The 22,726-nt window shown below is 24.8% G+C and overlaps 2 protein-coding genes across 2 annotated transcripts in view; one reads left to right on the plus strand and one right to left on the minus strand.

The window, feature by feature from the left end:
• Positions 1 to 13,163, plus strand: part of inaF-D (trp-interacting inaF-D) — a 50,602-nt gene extending 37,439 nt beyond the window's left edge. Inside the window, exon 2 of the mRNA XM_075300954.1 lies at positions 11,935 to 13,163. Within this exon, the coding sequence (XP_075157069.1) occupies positions 11,935 to 12,770 (836 nt within the window). The 3' untranslated portion in view covers positions 12,771 to 13,163. The remainder of the gene's footprint in view (positions 1 to 11,934) is intronic.
• LOC142229710 (niacin transporter NiaP) overlaps positions 1 to 22,726 on the minus strand; it is a 257,106-nt gene that overhangs the window by 227,422 nt on the left and 6,958 nt on the right. The gene's annotated exons all lie outside the window — the stretch shown is intronic.

Here is a 22,726-nt window from a genome sequence, read left to right on the forward strand (position 1 = left end):
ACCTCCCTACTACAGCCACTAACATGCATTCAGTCAATCAGTTGTGCAAACACACACACACACACATATAAAGACTCATTGACTAATAAGCCAACCCGACTTCAAGCACTGCATTTTGATGGAGACCAGTGTTACCACTTGAAAAATGTACTTTAATTGAGTTTATGATTGAATTTAGCGGAGTTATTTAATAATCCGATGCAAAATACAATTCGTCTCGTCAAGTCAACCAAAGTACCTGATTAAGAAAGTAGGACGTAGGATTGCATATTGTACAATACTTATGGCCATCTTAAGCTTCCATCCATGGAAAAATTGTAATACCATTTAATTGGTTAGGGAAATAGTTTATATTATTAATAATTACTTATTACAGTAAAAGATTTTTGTTCTATAACAATAAATGCTCTAACTCTCATAAATATATCTTCCGTTTTATTTCATTTATATATCATCTTATGAGAATAAAATTTTTGGGCTTTAAATTTTTGCAATACACGGCTAAAGATGTTAACAAAGATGCATACAAAAGGCGTTGACAATTTTTTTGAATGGCCTGTGACCATGGAGGAAATTCATCAAAAATCTACCAGACAAAACAAATATTTTCTCAAGATTTTATTTCTATAGAAAATTTTGTCAAAATTTTATTTCTATAGAAAAATTTGTCAAAATTTTATTTCTATAAAAAATTTTGTCAAAATTGTATTTCTATAAATGATTTTGTCAAAATGTCATTTCTATAGAAAATTTTATTTCTACAGATAATTTTGTCACAATTTTATTTCTATAGAAAATTTTTTATTTTTTTATTTCTATAGAAAATTTTGTCAAAAATTTATTTATATAGAAAATTTTGTCAAAATTTTATTTCTATAGAAAAATTTGTCACAATTTTATTTCCACAGAAAATTTTGTCAAAATTTAATTTCTATAGAATATTTTGTCAAAATTTTATTTCTATAGAAAACTTTGTCTAATTTTAATTTCTTTAAAAAATTTTGTCTATATTTTAATTTCTATAGAAAATTATGTCAAAATTTTATTTCTATAGCAAATTTTGTCAAAATTTTATTTCTATAGAAAATTTTGCGAAAATGTTAATTCTATAGAAAATATTGTCAAAATTTTATTGCTATAGATAATTTTGACAAAATTTTATGATTATAGAAAATTTTGTCAAAATTGTATTTCTATAAAATATTTTGTTTTGTATTTCTATAAAATATTTTTTATGTCTATAGAAAATTTTGTCAAAATTGTATTTCTATAAAATATTTTGTCAAAATTTTATTTCTATAGAAAATTTTTTCAAAATTTTATTTCTATAGAAAATTTTGTCAACATTTTAATTTCTATAGAAAATTGTGTCAAAATTTTATTTGTTTTGTCAAAATTTTATTTCTATAGAAAATTTTGTCAAAATTTTATTTCTATAGAAAATTTTGTCAAAATTTATTTCTATAGAAAAATTTGTCAAAATTTTATTTCTATAGAAAATTTTGTCAAAATTTTATTTCTAGAGATTTTTTTTTTTTGCAAAATTTTATTTCTATAGCAAATTTTGTCAACATTTTATTTCTATAGAAAATTTTGTCAAAATTTTATTTCTATAGAAAATTTTGTCAACATTTTATTTCTATAAAAAATTTTGTCAAAATTTTATTTCTATAGAAAATTTTGTCAAAATTTTATTTCTATAGAAAATTTTGTCAAATTTTAATTTCTATAGAAAATTTTGTCAAAATTTTAATTTCTATAGAAAATTTTGTCAAAATTTTATTTCCATAGCAAATTTTTTCAAAATTTTATTTCTATAGCAAATTTTGCGAAAATATTATTTCTATAGAAAATATTGTCAAAATTTTATTGCTATAGAAAATTTTGTCAACATTTTATTTCTATAGAAAATTTTGTCAAAATTTTATTTCTATAGAAATTTTTGTCAAATTGTTATTTCTATAGAAAATTTTGTCAAAATTTTATTTCTATAGAAAATTTTGTCAAAATTTTATTCCTATGGAAAATTTTGTGAAAATTTTATTTCTATACAACATTTTGTCAAAATTTTATTTCTACAGAAAATTTTGTCAAAATGTTATTTCTATAGAAAATTTTGTTAAAAATTTTATTTCTATAGAAAATTTCGTCAAAATTTTATTTCTTTAGAAAATTTTGTTAAAAAATTTATTTCTTCTATTTGCAAAATCTACCAATACATAAAGAACTCTGCCAAACAGTAAAAAATCTACCATTTTTGATAGAATTTTACCTTGACGATAATGCGATTATTGATATCGAACTTTATTGAGTGTGGGTATTTCTCGTCACTATTGATTTTGTCCACCGTGACGTATGAGTATTTTATCAAACATATACGCCACCTATAACACAGCTAGGCAAATTTCCATTCCAATTAAATATATTAGAGTGAATCTGCTCACGATCGCCTTAATTTTATCAACATTTGTCGACACCTTTACTTATGGGAGATTTGTTTTAATGTGATAATATTGCAAATGCCTCAAGAAAATGTTCATCATATCTAATTAGAATGAAATTAGATCTGACCAGATCTCAATATTGGCCTAGATTTAATCCCTATATATAATTGGATCTGATGTTATGTCTCGTCATATATGGAATTATATACACACAGTGCTAACGTGAACACCGCATAACGTTATCACGCCTTTTCTTACACTAACTACTCCATAACGCAAAAAAACGCGAAATCTGACTTTAAAGGCAGATTCACAATGACAAATACAGTTTCAAATACACCTACGAAATTTTTTAGTGATCTAATTTGTCTTTTATCGTGAATTTCAATTACTAATTCAAATTGCTTTATAATTCCGTACCAACTGATATTTTTCCGATCTCTTGTTATTAATTTTTTTTTCATGAAATTAAATTATGTTTTTAATGTTACTAATAACAAAAATCAAAGACTATCATTCTGGAACGTGTAAAACTCCCCAATATGGCTATGCTTTCTTCTGAAATTCGCTGAATTTCGCTACGTGAACATTTTCGCTAACATGAACTATCTTGGTTTTAATTAGTTCACGTTACAGCGAGTGCACTGTATATGTATATCTAATTCTGTCATCATATCTGGCTTAGTCTGCTTAGATCTAAAGGGGCCAATTTTTGGGGGAGCTTATTAGATCCCTCAATTTTTACACGGGTATGCAGCATGAATTTAACCTTAGTTTTTTTTGAAATGTTCTTTTTATTACAATGAATTGTTAATTCTTCGTTTTGTTTTTTGGAATAAAATGAGTGATTAAAAGTCATTTTCATTAATTTCATTTTTTCCGCTTTCTAAAAAATTGGGATTTTCATTTAAACCAAAAACCGGCTTTAAAAAAAAAAACTGTTATTTGAACACCCTAGTGCCCGGTCTTATGAGTGTCCAAGTTTGAGGGGTTTCATAGTATATTGTGTATTAATTTAAAATATTCATTGATTCATTACTATACGATTACTAAATCATATTGCTAATAAATTCATGTTTACTACTCTTTACCAGTAAATAGAACAATGGCAACACTGTTTTTAGAATCATGTTTTTAACTAAAAATAATAATAACAACTGCAACAACAACAACAAATTAACAACCTATTACTGTTTCCCTGCATACAAACACATACATATGTAAACATCTATGGACATTCATTCATGCATACCTTGGTCATTCCACTCATACTAAAATTTTGTAGTCTCTTTGTTGCAAATTCTCTTTTACCTATTCTTGGGCTCTCTTAACAATAGTTCTCGTTTCATTCTTCTTTAAATACAGGTCAAAAATCCTATAAATTTCTTAAGTATTTTATAAAGCAAATAATCACTTTTTAGCACACATTTTTCTTGGATTTTTTTTTTGTATTTGTTAAGCTTTTTTATTTAGTGTTTTGTCTGTTTTTGTTTTTGCTTTCGTTAAGGCTTTTTGGTGTCATCATCACAGTTGCCATTTTTGGAAGGCTTCACATAAAAAAACAAACAAATAACAAGAATTAAGTTGGTGTTCTAGTTTTCTTTTTTCCCAGTTTCATATTTGTTTCTGTTGTTGTGTTTTCTTTTACAATATTTGCTTTTATTACGTGTTCGAGGAATTTGGATCGAGTATAAAAGTGAGTGTGACTTTATATCTGGGTGCACGAATGGTGAAAGTGGTACGGACTTTCTTATGATATTTATTTAAAGACTTTGATAGCTAACGGTAAAAAGGGAGCAAGAGAGTGAGCTAGAAAGAGAGCGAGAAAGTAACTGAGAGGTGAGGAGATTACATTTTTCATTTACCATTTGTTTGTTTGTTTATTTATTCGAAGTGATTTGTTGCTGTTGTAGTCGATTTTGGCATGCCTGTCGTCGTCATTGTCACCACTGTCACCCATCGCCAACAGCACAACGAAAACATTCTCAATCTCATAAACCATGGAAACCAAACTGTAGTTGTGAATGAATGACAAAACGCCAAGAAATGTGATTCACTTTTGGATACATTGCCATTTGCCTTAACTGTGGCCATCATTGTGGGTCTAGTTGCCCCTACTGTTTTTGTTGTTGTGTTTGTTTTGGTTTTTTCCTTGTGAGCTTAGCATGAATAGTAAATATTTTTCAAGGTACACAATATTGTTGGTGTTTTAGTACCACAAGGTTAATCGTAATAAGATATCGCTCTTGTTGTTGTTGTTGCTGCTGCTGCAGTTGTTACTACTACTGACGCCGACAACTGACAGACTACCTTGCTGCATGCTTGCTCCTGTCTGCCAGTTGTTCAGCAAATCAGCCTACAATTGACGCTTGATGTTACCATCATGCCTGGTTGGTTGACTGAGTGACTGAATAATGTGAATAAGATTTTTAGAGTATTTCAGAGGCTATGATTGTGTGAGAGAGGATCCATGTAGATGTCCATGTAAATGTTTGTGTTCCTACTTACTCAACGTCTATGTGGATGTTGAATTTGAATTTCATAGACAAAAAAAAAATTGCATTTAGTTATTATTTCCGTTCTCGATTTTTTTACACCCCCTTAAAAATTTTGGTTTTTCTCGTCTAGCCCCTGTGATAGAGAGTTGTTGGTTACACTAATGCTACTACTGCTCCTGGTGTCATTTTTGCCATCAGGTGTAGGTGATATAATTGCTGTGGTTTCACATCGTTTGTAGGTCATGGTTTTTGCCATTTACTTTGCTGTTGTTATTGCTGATACCTTGCTGCCGCTGCTTCTTTTACTCATAGTATGTTGTTTTTGTATTGTTGTGTGTGTTTGTGCGAGAGAGTGTATGTGAATGTAATAATTTGGAGTGATTTCATTTGAAAAACATCATGTTTCGTGTTTACGTTACATTGAAATGGCCAAATGACATGCCATTCGTATTAAAGGGGCGTATGATTTATTTGCTATCGCTGGTTTTAGATGGTTTCGTGTTTTTTCTTAACAAAAAAACACATAATAAGAGAGAGATAAATGACTGACTAGGGATAGGCAATATTGGCACAAGGAACATAGAAATGCATTTTGTTATAAATAAACCATGTTAACAGGAGCTCGTTTGAGCATAAACATATATAGAATTTTTTAATAAATGCGATGACACCAGAAGAAAAATGTAAGTCAAATATTAACATGGATTAGGTTATCAAACAAATGATGAACACTTTGAAAGAAGTTTGATGAGTTATATGTTAATCTTGAAAATAGATGAGCCATTTTCATGTTTATATGGCTTTATCGGTCCATATATAGATATATTTAGATGTATACCGCATAATCTCCCCATTTGGCTTCTTAGCCTTCTAGATCAGGGCTGTGGAGTCAAGCCAATTTTGCTCGACTCCGACTACAACATTTTTCATCAGCTTCGACATCGGCTAAAACACTTAATCTCATTTTAATACCACTAATTAGCAGTTCTATCGTGGGGTTACCATAATTGGATCGATATAAATTATCGTATTTATTTATGTGTGCAAAAAAGATCTTAATTTCACATTTTATGCAAATTGAACTCTGTACTTCAAATTTAAGGCAATATTTAATAAATTATGATATAAATACCCATCACAATATGAGCAGACACCAATAGTCTTCAGTATATGTATTTATAAACGAGTAAAGAAAGTTCAAAGTCGGACAGAGCACATTGTCTTATACCTTTCAACATATTGTGGACCAAAATTATTGATACCATTTCAAATCCTTCACATTTGTTGCGAGCTATATATAGATTTATATTCACATTGCATGAATTTAAATCTGAACCGATATTGACAACATTTTTTTTCACTTCTACAAAATCTATGCACTTAAAATTTAAACGTTATGGGACGAAACACATTTTTCGTTAAAAACAAGTAAGGGAAGTCTGACATCGACTATAATATATGTATAATATTGAGTGATTTATATAAAGGTTTATGTTCCCACTAACCAATATTTAAAATAATAAAACTAAGTAGGAAATAAAATATTGGGAAAATTTGCTATAGAAATAAAATTTTCACAAAAAAATCTCAAAAAAAATTTTTGGCAAAATTTGCTATAGAAATAAAATTTTGACAAAAAAAATCTCTAAAAATAAAATTTTGAAAAAATTTGCTATAGAAATAAAATTTTGACACAAATTTTTACAGAAATTAAATTTAGACAAAATTTTCTATAGAAATAAAATTTTAACGAAATTTTCCATAGAAATAAAATTTTGACAAAATTTGCTATATATATAAAATTTTGACAACATTTTCTATAGAAATACAATTTAGACAAAATTTCCTATAGAAATAAAATTTTGAAAAAATGCTATAGAAATAAAATTTTAACAAAATTTGCTATAGAAATAAAATTTTACCAAAATTTTCTATAGAAATAAAATTTTGACAAAATTTGCTATAGAAATACAATTTTGAAAAAAATGGTACAGAAATAAAATTTTGACAAAATTTGCTTAGAAATAAAATTTTAACAAAATTTTCCATAGAAATAAAATTTTGACAAAATTTGCTATATAAATAAAATTTTGACAAATTTGCTATAGAAATAAAATTTTGACAAAATTTGCTATAGAAATACAATTTAGACAAAATTTGCTATAGAAATAAAATTTTAACAAAATTTTCCATAGAGATAAAATTTTGATAAAATTTGCTATATCAATAAAATTTTGAAAAAAAATTCCATAGAAATAAAATTTTGACAAAATTTGCTATATAAATAAAATTTTGACAAATTTGCTATAGAAATAAAATTTTGACAAAATTTGTTATAGAAATAAAATTTTGACAAATTTGCTATAGAAATAAAATTTTGACAAAATTTTCTATAGAAATAAAATTTTGACAAAAACAGTATCTAAAAATAAAATTTTGGAAAAATTTTCTACAGAAATACAATTTTGACAACATTTTCTATAGAAATACAATTTTGACAAAATTTGCTATAGAAATAAAATTTTAACAAAATTTTCCATAGAGATAAAATTTTGACAAAATTTGCTATAGAAATAAAATTTTAACAAAATTTTCCATAGAGATAAAATTTTGACAAAATTTGCTATAATTTTAACAAAATTTTCCATAAGAATAAAATTTTGACAAAATTTGCTATATAAACAAAATTTTTATAAATTTGCTATAGAAATAAAATTTTGACAAAATTTGCTATAGAAATAAAATTTTGACAAAATTTGCTTAAAAAAATTTACAAAATTTGCTATAGAAATAAAATTTTAACAAAATTTTCCATAGAGATAAAATTTTGATAAAATTTGCTATATCAATAAAATTTTGAAAAAAATTTCCATAGAAATAAAATTTTGACAAAATTTGCTATATAAATAAAATTTTGACAAATTTGCTATAGAAATAAAATTTTGACAAAATTTGTTATAGAAATAAAATTTTGACAAATTTGCTATAGAAATAAAATTTTGACAAAATTTTCTATAGAAATAAAATTTTGACAAAAACAGTATCTAAAAATAAAATTTTGGAAAAATTTTCTACAGAAATAAAATTTTGACAAAATTTGCTATATAAACAAAATTTTTATAAATTTGCTATAGAAATAAAATGTTGACAAAATTTGCTATAGAAATAAAATTTTGACAAAATTTGCTTAAAAAAATTGACAAAATTTGCTATAGAAATAAAATTTTGACAAAATTTGTTAAACAAAAAAATGTTGACAAAATTAGCTATAGAAATAAAATTTTGACACAAATTTTATAGAAATAAAATGTTGACAAATTTGCTATGGAAATAAAATTTTGACAAATTTGCTATAGAAATAAAATTTTGACAAAATTTGTAAAAAAAAAATTTTGACAAAATTTGCTATAGAAATAAAATTTTGACGCAAATTTTTATAGAAATAAAATTTTGACACAAATTTTTATAGAAATAAAATTTTGACAAAATATTCTACAGAAATTTAATTTTGACAAAATTTTCTATAGAAATAAAATTTTTTTCTACAGAAATACAATTTTGACAACATTTTCTATAGAAATACAATTTTGACAAAATTTTCTATAGAAAAAATTTTGAAAAAATTGCCATAGAAATAAAATTTTGCAAAATTTGCTATAGAAATAAAATTTTGACAAAAAATTCTCTAAAAATAAAATTTTGGCAAAATTTCTATAGAAACAAAATTTTGACAAAACTTGCTATAGAAATAAAATTTTGACAAAAAAATCGCTAAAAATAAAATTTTGGCAAAATTTCTATAGAAATAAAATTTTGGCAAAATTTGCTATAGAAAAAAAATTTTGACAAAAAAATCTCTAAAAATAAAATTTTGGCAAAATTTGCTACAGAAATAAAATTTGACTCAAATTTTTATAGAAATAAAATGTTGACAAAATTTGCTATAGAAATAAAATTTTAACAAAATTTTCTATAGAAATAAAATTTTGACAAAATTTGCTATGTAAATAAAATTTTGACAACTTTGCCATAGAAATAAAATTTTGACAAAATTTGCTATAGAAATAAAATTTTGACAAAAAATTCTCTAAAAATACAATTTTGGCAAAATTTCTATAGAAATAAAATTTTGACAAAATTTGCTAAAAAAAATGATAAAATTTGCTATAGAAATAAAATTTTGACAAAATTTGTAAAAAAAAAAAATTTGACAAAATTTGCTATAGAAATAAAATTTTGACACAAATTTTTATAGAAATAAAATTTTGACACAAATTTTTATAGAAATAAAATTTTGACACAAATTTTTATAGAAATAAAATTTTAACAAAATATTCTACAGAAATTTAATTTTGACAAAATTTTCTATAGAAATAAAATTTTGACAAAAAATTAGCTAAATTTTTTACAAAAATACAATGTTGACAACATTTTCTATAGAAATACAATTTAGACAAAATTTTCTATAGAAATACAATTTTGACAAAATTTGCAATAGAAATAAAATTTTGACATAATGTGCTATATAAATAAAATTTTGACAAAATTTATATAGAAATAAAATTTTGACAAAATGTGATATAAAATAAAATTTTCACAAAATTTTCCATAGAAATAAAATTTTTACAAAATTTTTTATAGAAATAAAATTTTGACAAAATTTTCTCTAGATAAAAATAAAAAAACAACAACAATGATTAAAGAACAAAAACCAACAATAACAAAACAAAACGAATGAAAGAAAGAAGAGGAAGCACGCTCAAAATAAAACCCAGCCAACTTCATTCAAATCGATGATTTGACGGTGGCAAAGGAAAAGAGAGATGTTTGTACGAATTTATTTCGGCAACGGCCGGCTATCAATGTAAAACCTTTTTTCGGAAGTTTCAAGTGTGTTTTATTGTTGGGTTTAATGAACTGCCTGAATATATTCTGATAATTGGTGGATAGTTTTGCTGCAAGTAGAGGATGCTGATGAGGAATGTGGTAATTCAGAAACGTGCGTCCATCCAACCATCTTGCAGTCTATAGGGCTTTGCCCAAATAAATTTGACAAACATTCTTTTCCTCTGTTGGTTAAGCTACACTTGTAGTTTAGTCAATGTATGGTTTTAAGCTGAAATCAAAAAAAAAAAAAAAAAAAAACAACAAATAAAATTTTGACAAAAAATTCTCTAAAAATAAAATTTTGACGAATCTTGCTATGGAAACAAAATTTCGACAAAACTTGCTTTGGAAATCAAAATTTTAAACAAATATTCCATAGAAATAAAATTTTGAAAAAAAAATTCTATAGAAATAACATTTTGCAAAAATTTTCTATAGAAATAAAATTTCGACAAAATTTTCTATAGGAATAAAATGTTGACAAAATGTTTTATAGGAACCGATAGGTCGAAATATTTCAAATAAATTTTTATGGTAGTAGGCATTAAAATGGTTCGATTCAGTCTATCTGCTAGTCTAACATTCTAGAATACATAAAATAATCTCCATAATTAGAAGTTTCGTTTCATTTACAGCCATACTTTACATTGATCCAATGAATAATACAATGGAATCTAATTTGCGTAAAAACTTATTTAGTTACATAAATGTGAAGTGTTTTAAAAAATTTGGTTTAGCCGGAGTCGGAGACGTAAAATTTTGCTCGACTCCGACTCCGGCTAAACCAAATTTTTTTGAAACACTTCACAGCAAAATCTTCAGACTCCGACTCCACAGCCCTGTTTTATATACCGCATATTATTCGATTTATTTGAAATTAGAAATGTAGAGGAATTTAAGGTCTACAGATATGTACGTGCAATATTGTGTGCATCAATTCATGTTTTGGTATAGTCGCCTACATAGACGAATCTCCCGATTTGACTTCTTGGGCTTCTACACACAACAATTTTTTGATCAGATTTGCCTGAAAATAAAAGACTAGAATTGTTTAGGTCCACAAATAGATATGCCGAATACGGGGTGGACCGGTCCATGTTTCGGTATATTCCCCATAGGGATCACCTGATTTAACACCCTAGGACTTCTAGATAAAAATCTAGTACTTCTAGATTTTATGTCCATAAAGAGATATGTCAAATTTGTATCTGTAAGGATATGGTCACACTAGGCAAAAATTTGCCCAAAATGAGAGTCAAACGTTTTTCTGAAGCACTTTCGAAACATCTGGATAATGTTCTTGGAAAATACTCCTATTATGAGGTAATATATCTAATAGGGATCTATAAATCGAAAATCGATTATTCGACTTTTAGCATGAAAATCGAAAAAAATCGAAATCGATTATTGACCTAAAAATCGATTTTCAATAATTTTTTTTTTAATTTTGACTATCAAAACTCTATTTTAGATTTTTAACTATTTCTTAATTTTGATTATCAAAAACCGATTTTAATATTTTCTATTTTCATATTCGTTGATTTCAATTGAATTTCGACGAAATTCGATTTTTGAATAAAAGTCAATAATTGAAAAGTGAAAAAATCGATTATTGGTTTGCACTATGGATTCCTAATGTCCAATATGATCTAAAAATGTTTGCTGGCTTTTGATTTCTGTTAATTCAATGCGACCAAGAGTTTAACTAGCCCTCACTTGAGCGGATTGAAGGCAATAATCATCCAAATTGTCTGAAACTAGAAGTAAAAAATGAGGAAAAAATTCTAAAGAATTTTGACTTCAATGGCATTATTTTACCGGATTTTCTTGCACCTGTAGACGATATGTTAAAAATTTCTCCAAAAATCATCAAGTCCGCCTGAAATTTTATATATATTCCAGTAATCCGCTACTATGGACTGAATAGTCTAAGTGAGCCTGAAACTTAATCGGGCTGCCACTTTAACCTTTAAGAGGGTTTGTTCAAAGGATATTAAAGATTCGGCATGAGAAGAGAATTTCCCTCTTATAAATTTATCATATGTCCCTCTTAATTGCATATTACCGAAGTTTACTAACTTATCTCAAATTTTCTTTCATTACAGACAAAATTGTGATACCCGAAAAAATTGCCATACGTCTCATCAATTCATCCGAAGTTACCGCCGAGCAATTCTACAGACACATACTCGAACAGTATCGCATTCTCAATCAGCTGCAACAGCAACGTCAACAATTTCTACAAAAACAACATATACAATTACAACAATTGGCAGCAGGCAATAAATTTCAGGAGATTTTCGCTACAGCGACAATAATTCAATCGAATCCCAAAGATCGCATCAATAAACCGGTAACACCTACAAATGGCACATTTCTTTTAGATCCAGCCCGTCAACCACCACCACCACCTCCACCAGAAATGTTGGAACCCGATCGTATACCCTTAGGTATAGAAGAACAAGAGGCAACCGATCTAAGACCAGTGGAAACCTTGCCCATTTTAGATACAGCTCCTGTGATCTATGGCAAACGAAAGTCACATCGTAAACATTATCAACATCATCGAAGAAATCAACGAACTCATCAAAAGAAGGAATTACTGGACGACGATACCACAGTTATAGGGGGAGCCGTTGGAGTAGGGGAAATAATGCCCGAGGTGGAGAAAGTAACCGAAGAGAAATACAAAGAGGCTGCATTAAATCCTCCCACATCCATAGTTCAAGAGCCGGTCTATACATCGTTACCCATACCATTGATTTTAAATTCCAAAGAGGATAAAAGACCCTATCATACACATGGTCATCATAATGGTCATGTAGAAAAACGTACCAAAGCTTTGGCGAGAAAGCGTATAACAGCTCCCTCGGTATCGGGTTATGAAACAAAATCATATTTAAATCCATTTCTAAATGGTGAATTAATATTTGAGAAATAAATTTGTCAAATGGAGAAGGGTGGCGAGAGAGACAGAGAAAGAGAGACACTCTCAGTTTATATACTCCTACAAAAAATACAGAAGAAGTGAAAAGAAAAGGTCCCGCTCCCTCCTATTAAAAGCGAAAAACCAGCCAAATTAGTAGATTTTAGAAACAAAGATACTCACACCTCAACACACACACATACACAAGGGAAATGAAGGGATTGAAAAGAACGTGGGAAACGTTTAAAAAACAACCAAACACAATAAACAACTAAACACAACAAAAATAAAAATAAAAATAAAAACTCAACTCCGACCTTATTGAAACATGGAATACATGGAATTTGAATTCAAAGCCATATCACTCACACGCCAACGGAATACAACTCTACACAAAGGAAACTACACTACAAACCGGAAACGGAATTGAAACCGGAATAAATCAAACAAATGAGAATATGAAAAAAAAAACAAGAAACGAAAGCCATTTACTACTATTGCATCACTCCAGACAACAAACAACCAAATCGAATAAACTAAAACCATATAGCAAATCACACACACACACACACACAAAGATTTTAGAGATTTATATACATGACAGAAAACCCAATGAGAATCTTATATGAAAATATGAAAGAAAAAATACTTAGTGTGAACCCATTTATCGGTCAGCTTCCATTTACCAATCACCTACTTACTCACCACTAAACTAACTAGCCACCCACCCACCTATCTAAATCGGCCAAAAGCCCTTACACCATTACACATACACCCAGCTCCTCACAAAGCTCAAAATTATTTAGATTTAATCTATAAAAGTTAAAAAAACACCACTCACACACACATACACAAAATCCGTTTTAATCCATATCTATAAAGAAATGCATGCGTGTGTATGTGTGCTCACTATAGAAACCCTCCTAATCTTATCACGCCCATGTTCACACATTTAATAATCACTGCTGAATCACTTAATTTTTAATCTGGCTATATGGTGAATTTATTTTTTTTTGTCATAAAAGAGAACATTTTATGAAAAATATATAGTATTTTGATAATGGATCTTAGTCAGAGATGGCCTATGGAAAACTGCGACCAATTTGACATACATCTGCGACATAGTTTTCTATAAGTCAAAAACTTCGTAAACTTAGGCAATTTCAATTAAAATTTTATATTTCATATTTTTGAAAACCCGCCTCTATATACAGTCCTGAACCAATATGGCTAGTATTGGGGTCACGGTTGCCACTCGAAAAAAAAACTACCAAATAAAAAATCTTTTTTTTTTTTTTTTTGCAGTTTTTGATTTCTATAGTTCCCCACTTTTTTCTAAAGGAAATTTTGAGAACATTTTTTATCGAAATAAATGACACAAAATTGTATCTAGGAATAAAATTTTGACAAAATTTTCTATACGATAAAATTTTGACAAAATTTTCTGTTGAAAAAAATTCGGAAATTTTATTTCTATAGAAAATATTGTCAAAATGTTATTCCAACAGAGCATTTTGTCAAAATTTTATTCCTAGAGAAAATGTCAAAATTTTATTCCTATAGGAAATCTTTTTAACATTGTATTTCTATCGAAAATTTTGTCAATATTTTATTACTGCAATTTTATCAATATTTTATTCCAAAAAAAAATTTGTCAAAATTTATTTCAATAAAAAATTTTGTCACAATTTTATTTATATAGAAAATTTGTTTAAACTTTTTTCCTAAAAAATTTTTTTGTCAAAATGTTATTCCTATAGAGAATTTTGTAAAAATTTTATTCCTAGATATTGTTGTAAAAATTTTGTCCTATAGAAAATATTATCAATATTTTATTCCTCTAGAAATTTAAAAAATTTTGCCACAATTTTATTTCTAAAAAAAATTTTGTCACAATTTTATTTATATAGAACATTTTTTTAAACTTTTTTCCTAAAAAAAAAATTTGTCAAAATGTTATTCCTATAAAGAATTTTGTAAAAATTTTGTCCTATAGAAAATGTTATCAAAACTTTATTCCTATAGAAAAAAAGTTATTCCTAGAGAAAAAATTATCAAAATTTTATTTCGATAGAAAATTTGGCAAAATTTTATTTCAATAGAAGATTTTATCCTAATTTTATTTCTATAGATAATTTGTGAAGCCTCTTAGGTGGAGAGGAATATTTTTTTCTAAAGAAAATATTGTCAAAACTTTATTCCTAGAGATGATGTTGTAATAACTTTGTCATATAGAAAATGTTATCAAAACTTTATTCCTATAGAAAAAAAGTTATTCCTAGAGAAAAATTTGTCAAAATTTTATTTCAATGGAAATTTTGGCAAAATTTTATTTCAATAGAAGATTTTATTCAAATTTTATTTCTAAAGATAATTTGTGAAGCCTCTTAGGTGGATAGGAATATTTTTTTTCTATAGAAAATATTGTCAAAACTTTATTCCTATAGAAAATTTTGTCAACATTTTATTTCTGTAGAAAATTTTGTCAAAATTTTATTTCTATAGAAAATTTTGCCAAATTTTACTTCTATAGAAAATTTTGTCAAAATTGTATTCCTATAGAAAATTATGTCAAAATTGTATTCCTATAGAAAATTTTGTCACAATTTTATTCTTATAGAAAATGCTGTCATCATATTATTCTTAGAGTAAATTTTGTCAAAATTTTCTATAGATATAAAATTTTTGATAATATTTTCTATAGAAATTAAATTTTTGACAAAATTTTCTATGGAAATAAAATTTTGACAAAATTTTCTATAGATATAAAATTTTTGACAACATTTTCTATAGAAATTCAATTTTTGACAAAATTTTGTATAGAAATAAAATTTTGACAAAATTTCCTATAGAAATAAAAATTTCACAAAATTTTCTATAGAAATAAAATTTGACAAAATTGTAAGTTTAACAAAAATTTCCTATAGAGCATTTTGTCAATTTTATTCCTAGAGAAAATGTCAAAATTTTATTCCTATAGGAAATCTTTTTAACATTGTATTTCTATCGAAAATTTTGTCACAATTGTTTCAATATTTTATTCCTAAAATTTTGTCAAAATTTTATTTTACTTCTATAAAAAATTTTGTCACAATTTTATTTCTATTGAAAATTTTTTTAACTTTTTTCATAGAAAAAATTTTGTCAAAATGATATTCCTATAAAGAAATTTGTAAAAATTTTATTCCTAGAGAAAAATTTGTCAACATTTTATTTCGATAGAAAATTTGGCAAAATTTTCTTTCAATAGAAGATTTTATTAAAATTTTATTTCTAAAGATAATTTGTGAAGTCTCTTAGGTGGAGAGGAATATTTTTTCTATAGAAAATATTTTCAAAACTTTACTCCTATAGACAATTTTGTCAACATTTTATTTCTGTAGAAATTTTTTTCAATATTTTATTTCTATAGAAAATTTTGCCAAATTTTACTTCTGTAGAAAATTTTGTCAAAATTGTATTCCTATAGAAAATTTTGTCAAAATTTTATTCTTATAGAAAATGTTGTCATCATTTTATTCTTAGAGTAAATTTTGTCAAAATTTTATTTCTGTAATATTTTGTTAAAAATTTATTTCTGTAGAAAATATTGTCAAAATTCCATTCCTAGACAAAATTTTGTCAACATTTTATTCCCAGAGAAAATTTTGTTAAAATTTTATTCCTCGACATAATTTTATCAAAATTTTATACCCAGACAACATTTTTATAAAATTTGTGAAGTACCTCTTAGGTAGTGAGGAATATTATGCACAATCTACCAAAACATCAAGAATTCTACCAATCTACCAAAAAGTAAAAAATCTACCATTTTTTGGTAGTATTCTACCAACTGTGGCAACCATGATTGGGGTGCGTCCACAGGGCATCATAAAACTACGCCCTATGACAAATTTTAAAGGGATCATTCATTAACATCAAATTGCATATCATTATCTCTGTATTTAATGTTGTATTGTGGACAAAATGGTTTGAAATCAATTTGAATTCAAACATTTTTCAAACATAATCTTCAAATTCCATTGACAGTCTTTAAATTTGGTCAATCGACCATTTTCAAGTCAAATCGACGTTTAATTATGATCAAAATTGACTTCCGGCAAAAAAATCCAAAAGTTGATTAGATTTTAAAGATTTTGTATGGTCGACATTTTGATTGTAATTACACCTCGAAAATTCGAGACGTTTCGACTAATCGACATTTTCTAAAAAAACGAAAATTTTAAATTTGGTCAATCGATTTTTTGCGAGTCAAATCGTCTTTTTATTATGACCAAACTTGAATAATGTAAATTTTATATATGTTCAGAGATGCGGTGAATATAAATGTGCAAAATTATCCGATATAACCGAAGCCTTATTAAAAACATCTAAAAGTCGATTTTTCCAAACTTTTAAATGGTCTAAAAATTGACTTTTCTAAATTTCGAAAATGTGGGAAAATCAACGTTTCCATTACAATTAAATTCCCTATTAGGGGTACAAAGATTGAATTTGACTTTTAATAGCTTCTTCTAAAACAAAAGACATTTCGAAATCGACATTTAGTAATCTTCAAATTTGTTCAATCGATTTTTTTTTTTTTTGATTCAAATCAAATCACGACCAGAATCGACTTATAACCATGGTTGCCACAGTGGGTAGAATTCTACTCCAACTAAGAGATACTTCAAACATTTTCTATAGAAATAGAATATTCTACAGAAATAAAATTTTGGCTAAATTTTTCTATAGAAACACATTTTCTATAGAAATACAATTTTGACAAAATTTTCTATAGAAATAAAATCTTGCAAAAATTTTTTATGGAAATAAAATTTTCATCAAATGTTCTATAGATATAACATTTTTGACAACATTTTCTATAGATATAAAATTTTTTACAACAATTTCTATAGAAATTCAATTTTTGACAAAATTTTCTATAGATATAAAATTTTTGGCAACATTTTCTATAGAAATTCAATTTTTGACAAAATTTCCTATAGAAAAAAAATTTGACAAAATTTTCTATAGATATAAAATTTTGACAAAATTTTCTATAGAAATAAAATTTTGACAAATTTTCTATAGAAACAAAATTTTGACAAAATCTTCTATTGAAATAAAATTATGACAAAATCTTCTATAGAAATAAAAATTTGACAAAATTTTCTATGGAAATAAAATTTTGACAAAATTTTCTATAGAAATGTAAATTTAACAAACTTTTCTATTGAAATAAAATGTTGACAAAATTTTCTATAGAAATAAAATTTTGACAAAATTTTCTATAGAAATAAAATTTTGACAAAATCTTCTATAGAAATAAAATTATGACAAAATCTTCTATAGAAATAAAAATTTTACAAAATTTTGTATGGAAATAAAATTTTGACAAAATTTTCTATAGAAATGTAAGTTTAACAAAATTTTCTATTGAAATAAATTGTTGAAAAAATTTTCTGTTGAAATAAAATATTGACCAAATTTTCTATAGAAATAAAATTTTGACAAAATTTTCTATAGAAATAAAATTTTGACAAATTTTCTATAGAAATAAAATTTTGACAAATTTTCTATAGAAATAAAATTTTGACAAAATCTTCTATAGAAATAAAATTATGACAAAAAAAAATTCTATAGAAGTAAAATGTTGACAAAATTTTCTATAGAAATAAAAATTTGACAAAATTTTCTAGAGAAATGTAAGTTTGACAAAATTCTCTATAGAAATAGATTTGACAAAATTTTCTATAGAAATAAAATTTTGACAAAATTTTCTATTGAAATAAAATTTAGACAAAATTTTCTATAGAAATAAAATTTTGACAAAATTTTCTACAAAAATAAAATGTTAACAAAATTTTCTATAGAAATGTAAGTTTAACAAAATCTTCTATAGAAATAAAGTTTTGACAAAATTTTCTATGGAAATAAAATTTTGACAAAATTTTCTATTGAAATAAAATTATGACAAAATTTTCTATAGAAATAAATTTTTTGACAAAATTTTCTATAGAAATTTAAGTTTAACAAAATTTTCTATAGAAATAAAAATTTGAAAAAATTTTCTAGAGAAATGTAAGATTGACAAAATTCTCTATAGAAATAAAATTTAAACAAAATTTTCTATAGAAATAAAATTTTGACAAAATTTTCTATAGAAATAAAATTTTGACAAATTTTCTATAGAAATAAAATTTTAACAAAATCTTCTATAGAAATAAAATTAGGACAAAATCTTCTATAGAAATAAAATTTTGACAAAATTTTCTATGGAAATAATATTTTGACAAAATTTTCTATGGAAATAAAATTTTGACAAACTTTTCTATAGAAATAAATTTTTTGACAAAATTTTCTATAGAAATGTAAGTTTAACAAAATTTTCTATTGAAATAAAATGTTGACAAAATTTCTATAGAAATAAAATTTTGACAAAATTGTCTATAGAAATAAAATTTTGATAAATTTTCTATAGAAATAAAATTTTGACAAAATCTTCTATAGAAATGTAAGTTTGACAAAATCTTCTATAGAAATAAAATTTTGACAAAATTTTCTATGGAAATAAAAATTTGACAAAATTTTCTATGGAAATAAAATTTGACAAAATTTTCTATAGAAATGTAAGTTTAACAAAATTTTCTATTGAAATAAAATGTTGACAAAATTTTCTATAGAAATAAAATTTTGACAAAATTTTCTATAGAATAAAATTTTTACAAAATTTTCTATAGAAATAAAATGTTGACAAAATTTTCTATAGAAATAAAAATTTGACAAAATTCTCTATAGAAATGTATGTTTGACAAAATCTTCTATAGAAATAAAATTTTGACAAAATTTTCTATGGAAATAAAATTTTGACAAAATTGTCTATGAAAATAAAATTTTGACAAAAATTTCTATAGAAATAAATGTTTTGACAATATTTTCTATAGAAATAAAATGTTGATAAAAATTTCTATAGAAAAAAATCGAAAGTTGAAAAAGTAACATAAGAAATCTTTGAGATAATGTAAAGGCAAGATCTTTGTTCATTCGAAAGTTTGTAAATGACGGACATGGCCAAATTGATTCAGAGTGTGTTTGAATTGATTTGAGGATTGTTAATTGTTTCGAATAATTTTCAGGTATTGACATATTTTCACTCTTAGCCAGGTTATATAAAATATTCTAACGATCACCCAACACCCCAGAATAAAAATCAAATACACCACCTAGTATTTTTTAGAAAAGAAGTAAAATTTATAACAAAATAATAATAATCACAGCATTTTATATTGATAAATGGGTATTTAAGTGCAAAACCAAAACGAAAAATATCACAAAATATAACCCTCCTACCCCCTCTACTCAAAAAAGAAAATATATATGTAAAACATCAATGTATACCTATCTACATAGTACTTATATATCAATGTACCAAACAAACAAACAAACTCACAAATAATAATGTGATGATGATGCAAAAAAAGGATCTTAACCCTTTAAGAGACACTATTTCCTAATAATAACCATACAATAAATTGGCCTAAAGAAGAATAAAAACAAAAACTTTATATAAAAATATATGTGAAAAACAATACAATATAGTGAAACTAAAAATAAAATCCAAAATGGAAAATTACTTGATTAGGCAAAGCATTTATTGATATAATTTAACGAAAAAAAATTTTTAATATGTTAATTTTTGAAGGAAGCAAATTCCATAAACAAAAAAAAAACAAAATTAATGCAAAACCAAATACAATAATTGTAATGTTAAAGCTAATGATGCTTTACACTCGATGAAACATTTCATTTTCATTATTCTAAATAAATGGAAAGGAAAAAAGGGAAATTCAAATATCACCTAACCTAAAAATTAAACCACCCTTAACCCATAAAACAAAATATCCTCCCCTCCCCCCTTAAAAACCAAAAAAGGCAACTTCTGAATGTATCAATATTTATTCAACTATAGTGTACCTAAATGTCATAAACAACAACAAAAAATCCAAAATAAATGCAAATGGAAATGCTAAACAAATATGAAAACAGAAGATACAATGATAAAGGAATGCGAATTGATCGGTTGAAATAAAAAACAAAAACGATTTGAGACTAAGAAATAAACTTGTGATTTTATTTTTGAAAATAGGTTTTAAAACCTATATGGGAAATGGGATTTTAAAAAAGGCCACTGTGGACGAAATGTCATGAATATTGGTTAATAGTTCCAGCGGACATCCGGTTCTCAATCACGTTTGCAACTTGTGACAAAATTTTAAAATTTTTGTAAAATTTTATTTCTATAGAAAATTTTCGCAAATTTTTTATTTCTTTAGAAAATGTTTGTAAATTTTTATTTCTATAGAAAATTTTTGCAAAATTTTATTTTTGTAAAAAAATTTGTCAAAATTTCATTTCTATAGAAAATTTTGTCCAAATTTTATTTCTATAGAACATTTTGTCAAAATTTTATTTCCATAGAAAATTTTGTCACAATTTTACTCCTATTCAAAATTTTATTTATATAGAAAATCTTGTCAAAATGTTATTTATGAGCAAATGTTGTCAAAATTTTATTACGATATGAAATCTTGTAAAAAACTTATTTCTATAGAAAATTTTGACAAAATTTTGTTTTCTATAGAAAATTTTGTCAAAATTTTTTTTCTATAGAAAATTTTGTCAAAATATTATTTCTATAGAAAATTTTGTCAAAATTTTATTCTTAGAGAAAATTTTGTCAAAATTGTATTTCTATAGAAAATTTTGTCAAAATTTTATTCCTATAGAAAATTTTGTCACAATTTTACTCCTATTCAAAATTTTGTCAAAATATTATTCCTATAGAACATTTTGTCAAAATTTTATTCCCATAGAAAACTTTGTCAACATTTTATTTCTATAGAAAATTTTGTCAAAATTTTATTTCTATAGAAAATTTTGTCAAAATTTTATTTCTATAGAAAATTTTCTCAAAAATTTATTCCTATAGAAAATTTTGCCAAAATTTTATTTCGATATGAGAATTTTGTCAAAATTATTTCTATTTATTTCTATAGAGAATTTTGTCAAAATTTTATTCCTATACAAAATTTTGTCAAAATTTTATTTCTATAGAATATTTTGCCAAAATTTTATTTCTATAGAAAATCTTGTCAAAATTTTATTTTTGTAGAAAATCTTGTCAAAATTTTATTTTTGTAGAAAATGTTGTTTTATTTCGATATGAAATTTTGTCAAAATTTTATTCCTATAGAAAATTTTGTCAAAATTTTATTCCCATAGAAAATTTTGTCAACATTTTATTTCTATAGAAAATTTTGACAACATTTTATTTCTATACAAAATTTTGTCAACATTTTATTTCTATAGAAAAATTTGTCATAACTTAATTTCTATAGAAAATATTGTCAAAATTTTATTTCTATAGAAAATTTTGTCAAAATTTTATTTCTATAGAAAATTTTGTCAATATTTTATTTTTGTAGAAAATGTCAAATTTTTATTTCTATAGAAAATGATTGTCAAATTTTTATTTCTATAGAAAATCTTGTCAAAATTTTATTTTTGTAGAATGAATTGAAATTGTATGAAATTTTGTCAAAATTGTATTCCTATAGAAAATTTTGTCAAAATTTTATTCCTATACAACATTTTGTCAACATTTTATTCCTATAGAAAATTTTGCCAAAATTTTATTCCCATAGAAAATTTTGTCAACATTTTATTTCTATAGAAAATTTTGACAACATTTTATTTCTATACAAAATTTTGTCAAAATTTTATTTCTATAGAAAAATTTGTCATAACTTAATTTCTATAGAAAATGTTGTCAAAATTTTATTTCTATAGAAAAATTTGTCAACATTTTATTTCTATAGAAAATTTTGACAACAATTTATTTCTATACAAAATTTTGTCAAAATTTTATTTCTATAGAAAAATTTGTCATAACTTAATTTCTATAGAAAATTTTGTCAAATTTTTATTTC

The sequence above is a fragment of the Haematobia irritans genome, chromosome 3, assembly GCF_050003625.1.
Source record: "Haematobia irritans isolate KBUSLIRL chromosome 3, ASM5000362v1, whole genome shotgun sequence".
Lineage (NCBI taxonomy): Eukaryota > Metazoa > Arthropoda > Insecta > Diptera > Muscidae > Haematobia > Haematobia irritans.